A 6,785-nucleotide genomic window follows, 5' to 3' on the forward strand; every position below is an offset into this window, starting at 1 on the left:
AGTGAAGCAACAACCTCCACAACTAGACTGAAGAACAAAAGGACAGCAACTTGTCTGTTCCCCTTCCCCCAATTCCCCAGCATTGTTCCCATCCCCCTAATTCCCCAATTAAGAAAAAAAATCTTAAAAAAAAAAGAAAAAGAGGGGGCATATACATGCTTACATAAAATATACAAGAAACTAACACTATTTCTGAAGGAGGCTGAGCCTGGGGGTCAGGGTTGGGTGGGAGATTTATTTTTCACTTAGATCCTTTCAGATTATTTTTTTACTGTATGCAAGTATTATCTGTTAAAAATCATTTTTTTACAGTTTAAAAAGTGATGTGAAAGATGAAGTTACATGTTTGAAGCATTATTACATGTTTCTGGTGATGTGCAGACACTCCATGTGGTGTAATAATAAAGGAAAAAGCAGAGTCCACAACTGTATTATTCAGTAGGACTTAAAACTACATAAAGCAAAAACTGAAGAGAAAAATACTAGAAGACATTTACCTCATTATAAGTGGCTACCTGTAGGTCATGGCATTGTTTCTTTTCCTTTTCAATTTTTCTTGTCAGCTTTAAATTTTTTAAATATGTTGAAAAAATAATACATTCACATGGCCTCACATTTAAAAGGTCTTTTCAAGTTTTTTACAAGTTGGGAAGAATAAAAACACGAGAAAAACAAATCCCGTAAAAGCGTAAAAAGCCCACAGTTCCAGCCAGCAAGGCAGAATACTCTGGGATCTCCAAGGGTGGACCCGCCCGTTTCTGACTCATGCACCAAGTCCCAGCGGCTCGAAAGAACCACAAGGACAGAAAGGCAGCAGTCAAGTTTCCAGGGTTCAAATACACCTGCACCATTTCCTGGGACAAGGCACTTAGCTCCCCCGGGCTTTAGATGGGGATAATGGTCGTACCTACCTCACAGAGATGTGGTGAGGAGGATAACCAAGAAACGTACGGCGCTTAGCAGTGCCTGACACAAATTAAGCTTCCAGGAAATGTTATCGTTATTGTTATTGCGCACCAAGGCCCAGGATGCTAGGATGCAGGGCCCTGTGCGCCGGCCTCCCCATCTCGGTCAGTCCCTAGCCAAGGCCCGAGTTCCTGCTTCCGGTCAAGGGGCAGCAGGATACTGCGGCCCCGCCCTAGTCCCCTCGATCCAGGTCTAGAGGCCCTCGCCGCCTGGGTTCCGCCCTCCAGTCAGCTCAGGCCCAGCCCCGCGCAGCCCCGTGGATTTTCAGCCTGGTGCGCTAAGACGCCCTTGGAGGATGGAAGGCCAGACGCAAGGTGCTGGGCGGCCGTGCTCAGCCACCTTCCGACCGCCACCTAAGAACTCCCGGCGGACACTCACCATCTCTGACCGATCCCGAAACTCCGCGTCGGTACTCAGCTTAGTCCCGGTGCCTTTCCACGCCTGCGCAGAACACCCAGTCAAAACGGACAGCTTCTGTACCCAATCAGGAACCAGCGTGAGGCGGGAGGGCAGGCGGGCCTTAATCAGTTCCCCCAGGGCTCGTGGGGAATTTGCCCAGCGCGTTCGGAAAGTGAAATGCAAAGGCGCGCTTCAGCTATGGAAAATTCCCAACTCCCGCTGTGCCGAAAAGATGCTGGTTCGCGGTGTCCAAAGACCTCTCAACCGAGGTCTGAGCTGGCCCTGAAAGCCCTGGGTTGAAGGCGGTGGGCGAGTATTAAAGAAAGGAGGGGGGTTGCTGAGACTCCCCCCTCTGCGCCCAGATTGAGGCAAAGTGTGGAGCGGAGCCAAAATGCACCGAATAGGCGGTCAAGTCCGGGGTCGACGCTGGAATCTAGCGTCTCCGGGGTGTCCAGAGCGATCCCCCTGGGAATATTCCGTACAGGCCCTGAGATGAGGTGGTTAGGGCTAGCCTGAAAGTCTGCAGACTTAGGACTCCAGCTCAGCCCCACCCCTATGTTACTTCACGTCTCTGTGCACCCTTGTTTTCTCCCCTTTAAAAGGGGATCCTCCTTCCCCAGAGCCCGATGTTGCTCCTTTTCCAGCTCTTTAACCGTCTACTCCTGGCCACAAAGTTATTTCTCTAGCAGGAAATAACTTAAATCATGCTGCCATTTAGTGAACCTTGTGCCACGTTACTGGCCTGAACACTTAGACACTATCTCCAGTAGCCTCAGCATCGCTTTACAAATGCTTTTTTTTTTTTTTAAATTTTTATTGGAGAATTGGGGGGATGGGAACAGACAAGTTGCTGTCCTTTTGTTCTTCAGTCTAGTTGTGGAGGACGTTGCTTCACTGGCCCCAGTTGGCACCATCATTGCGCTCTTNTTTTGTTCTTCAGTCTAGTTGTGGAGGACGTTGCTTCACTGGCCCCAGTTGGCAACATCATTGCGCTCTTCCCGGGCGAGGCAGATCAGTCATCGGCTTCTGGATGGCCGCTCATGCTGGCTGCTGGCCGCTCACGCTGGCTGCTGGCTACACACGGTAGCCCATGGCAACCCACTGCAGCAGGGGCTGCATCCTAGCCATAGCAGGCAACTCATGGCAGCCCAGCTCCAGGTTGAGCTGTTGTTCAGCATCTTAGCTGTAGAGGGCTGTGTCACTGGCCCTTATATGTGGGATCCAAACCGGGGCCCTCTGGCGTCCCAAGCCAGCTCTTAACCATCGCGCCACTCGGCTGGCCCTCTTTTCTTTTTTTAAGAAAAGATCTTATTGGGGAATTGGAGGAGGGGAACAGACAAGGTGCTGTCCTTTTGTTCTTCAGTCTAGTTGTGGAGGACACTGCTTCACTGGCCCAAGTTGGTATTGGATTGTCGGAAGTCATGACATATTTTATGTTTTTCATTGCAAATACGTGTCATGACTTTTTCGACAACCCAATATTACCATCACTGCGCTCTTCCCGGCTGAGGCAGTTGGTCGCGGCCGTTGGATGGCGACTCTTGGCAGCCCAGCTCCAGGTTGAGCTGTTGTTCACCATCTTAGCTGTAGAGTGCGCAGCGTAACTGGCCCTAATGTGGGATCTGAACTGGTGGCTCTGCTGCTCAAAGCTCGAGCTCCCAAGCCAACTCATAACCAATTGAGCCACTTGGCCGGGCCCCTACAAATGCTTTTTCTTCGAGACGCTGGAACTTGCTGAATTCAACACAGATGATCTAACTTCATTTTTCATTCCACACATTCCACAGTAGCCTCTCTTAATTTGGTGCTCATTCTAGCGGTGTCTGCATGTTAAGAGGATTGGGTAGTGACTTTACAGTCAGGAAACCTGGTAGACCCCATCTTAACCCAAGGATCAAGGTTACCATTACTGGTATTGGATATTTTGATGTGTGCTCCCTGATATCAGGCACTAAGGGCATATCACCTCTGGTATTTTTTTTAAACAAAAATCCATGTTAAGTCTTAACCATGAGAAAACATTAAACCAAGTTTGAGGGACATTTTTGCAAGGTACCTACCAGGACTTTTCAAAAACGGTCATGGTATTGAGACAAGGAATGAATGAGGGACTGTCACAGATTAGACTGAGAAAAATGTCATTGGTGGAAAAATCGGTGAAATCTGAATAAGGGCTGTAGTTAACTTATTTTACCAAGGTCAACTTATTAGTTTTGATAATTATACCAAGTTATACAGGAATGATAACACTGCGGAAAGCTGGGTGAAGGGTATGTAGGAGCTCTCTGTACTACTATCTTTGCACTAGTTCTATAAAGTCTCTAAGTGCTGCAGAGACTGGACCTCAAAACATCAAGATAAGCACACAAGTGATCATTACCATTATCTTACTTATGGAGAACCAGACTGAGAGTGAGGATTTAACAAGATCACAATCACAGAAGCAAAAAAGAGAATGGCAATAGTTTATGTGACGAGCCAGAATGAGGGTGAAGGAGGAATTGGACTAGCTTGGGCCCTGTTGACTTTGAGTGGCAGCTTATATGAGTTTTGGAGTTTATTCTGTGGTAATGGAGGAACCATTATAAAATTTTAAGAAGCGGAGAAGCGGGCCGGCCGAGTGGCTCGATGGTTAAGAACTGGCTTGGGATGCCAGAGGGCCCCNCAGGTTGAGCTGTTGTTCAGCATCTTAGCTGTAGAGGGCAGTGTCACTGGCCCTCATATGTGGGATCCGAACCGGGGCCCTCTGGTGTCCCAAGTCAGCTCTTAACAATGCGCCACTCGGCCAGCCCAATCTTATGATTTTTTTAAAATAATCAATTTAAAATTTTCATGCAAATTTATTTTTTTTTAAAGTTTCCTGTAAAACTAGAATAGATTCTCCAACCTGATCCCAACCAGAAAGACGGGCTAGGCCTGAAGGAGTGGGAGCCACGAGATCTAGAGGGGTCTCCAGGTGGCACAGGGCACCAGCTACCTGTCTGGGTTCAAGGGAAACTGCTTAAAACAAACCTCTGTTCAGCCCTAAAGGAGCCAAGAGAGAAAATAAGTGTTCTCAAAAAGCCACAAGAGGGCCGGCTGAGTGGCTCAGCTGGTTAAGAGCTTGCTTGGGAGTGCCAGCTCTGGGCAGCAGGGCCCCGGTTCGGATCCCACATGAGGGCCAGAGGCGCTTGCCCTCTACAGCTAAGATGGTGAATAACAGCTCGACCTGGAGCTGGGCTGCTGTGAGTCGCCGGTGATGGCATAGGTTGCAGTGGGGCTGCAGTGGGCTGCCATGAGCTACCGTGAGTGGCTGGCAGCCAGCGTGAGCGGCCGGCAGCAGATGTGAGCTGCCAAGAGGCGCTGTGAGCGGCCGACCAATGGCTGGTGACCCATCTGCCTCGGCCGGTAAGAGCACAATGATCATACCAACATGGGCCAGTGAAGCGACGTCTTCCACAATTAGACTGAAGAACAAAAACAGCAATTTGTCTACCTGTCTGTTCCCCTTCCTTGATTCCCCAACGCTATTCCCCTCCTCCCAATTCCCCAATAAAAATCTTTTTAAAAAGCCACAAGCAGCAAAGGGACATTTGCAGATGGCAAAGGACAGTCCTAGTCAGGCATTCAAGTCATGCATGCCAACTCTGCCTCAAAGTTTGTCATTCCTACAATACTAGCCAACTGGTACCAGAAATATCCAAGTGGATATGCAGCCCCCCAGGGTCAGCTCACATCTCCAACTTCCTGTCCTGCTCCTAGAGGGAGCCCGCCTGTACCCTCAGCATTCTGGGCCTGAAGTACTGTTAACAAGGGTATCTGCATCAGGGAAGGGACAAAACTCCTGGGTTTTTAGTTCTCAGGTGTGTATTGCTGAAAGATGGAAAAAACAAGTAGCAGTAAAACTTCAGGGTTATTTATGGGGTCAGCATGGGGAGGGAAAACCATCTGAAGCAAATGATTCACAAGGGAACTGTGACCAATTTGACTACTAAGCATACAACTTTTAATTTCTATAAAAACAGAAATAAATCAAAAGGATAGAAAAACATCTGAATCAAATATAACAAACAAAAGAGTAATTCCAAAACACTGTACAAAATGATTAAAACAGCAAGTCTCCAAAAGTGAACTGGGCAAAAAGGATACTATACAAAATACACCTAAGAGAAATTACAAACACATAGAAAAATGTTTATTGTTCCTTGTAAATGAAGAAATGAAAAATTATAGCAATGCTGAGGTATCTTTTTAAATACTTGTAATGATATGGCAAAACTGGTACAAAGGTGCTACGACCTTTTGGGAAAGCTACAGGCCAACACTACTGCAAGAACCATAAAAATGTCGGTTTCTTTGCCTTAGAAATTCTTTTCCTGAGAATTTCTCCTAAGGATATCATCTGACAAAATTTTTTAAAAAGAAAAATGAAACAAACTCTACACATACAGAGGCATTCATCACAGTTAGCTCTACTAATGAAGAAGCAACCCAAATGTACACCGGGGGAACGGTGTGGGAAATTACGGTACAACTATTTCACTGACTATTATGTAGTCACTAAAAATAATTCATCACAAAGATGATGTAGCAACAAGGTTAAATGTTCTCTGGACATTAAGAAAAACTAGCACATACATCTTGAAAAATATGCACGTGAACAAAGAGGAGGGAGAACATATAGACATGAAAACAGTCATGTGGTAGAGAAAAACTGGATGAGAATTATGATTTTTATATCACTGCTCTAAAGGGCAATTTGGCAGTTTTTGCCAAAATGTGAAATATGCATGCCAAGATTACCACTTTTAGGGATCTATCCTACACAAATACTACATAATAACTAGCATGAGTGTAAAAAAAAATAAAAGTTACTGCAGCATTGTCTGAAGTTAAAAATTGTAAACCACCTAAATGTACGTATATCCCGCAATAGAATACCATATCGTCCTTAAAAACAATGAAGTAGATTCGTATGTACTGATATGGAATAATGTTTGACAATTTTAAGTGAACAGAGTAAGTTGCAGAACGAGATATCTATACATAACGTAAACTTAATATGTATCATATAAACATATGTTTCAGCTTTATGTAATAAAACACTTATATGTAAATATGCTTATGCACTAAACCAATCTAGAAGAAAACACACCCAACCACCAACAGTCCTACCATAGAGGGGTGAGATGGGACTACAAGCACTTTCTACGTTATATACTTTGGTACTGCTTGAATTTGTTAAAATGTGCATCTAAGTATTGCTTTTATGAGTATAAATACACAACAGTAAGGTATAGGTTGCAGTAAGCTACAACTTACTTGTATAAGAAAAAGAGGGGGCAGGGCCGGCTGAGTGGCACGATGGTTAAGAACTGGCTTGGGACACCAGAGGGCCCCGGTTCGGATCCCACATATGAGGGCCAGTGACACTGCCCTCC

General features: G+C 45.7%; 1 protein-coding gene across 2 annotated transcripts in view; it reads right to left on the reverse strand.

The window, feature by feature from the left end:
* Positions 1 to 1,450, reverse strand: part of DYNLRB1 (dynein light chain roadblock-type 1) — a 17,140-nt gene extending 15,690 nt beyond the window's left edge. The window contains exon 1 of one of the 2 annotated variants that reach the window (XM_019655331.1): positions 1,345 to 1,450. In XM_019655331.1, coding sequence (XP_019510876.1) covers positions 1,345 to 1,347 — 3 coding nt within the window. In that variant the 5' untranslated portion in view covers positions 1,348 to 1,450. Of the gene's footprint in view, positions 1 to 911; positions 1,101 to 1,344 lie in introns of those variants that run through there. The other variant, XM_019655332.1, reaches the window with a different exon arrangement.
* Between the last annotated feature and the right edge of the window lie 5,335 nt (positions 1,451 to 6,785).

The sequence above is a fragment of the Hipposideros armiger genome, unplaced genomic scaffold (assembly GCF_001890085.2).
Source record: "Hipposideros armiger isolate ML-2016 unplaced genomic scaffold, ASM189008v1 scaffold_238, whole genome shotgun sequence".
Taxonomy (NCBI): domain Eukaryota; kingdom Metazoa; phylum Chordata; class Mammalia; order Chiroptera; family Hipposideridae; genus Hipposideros; species Hipposideros armiger.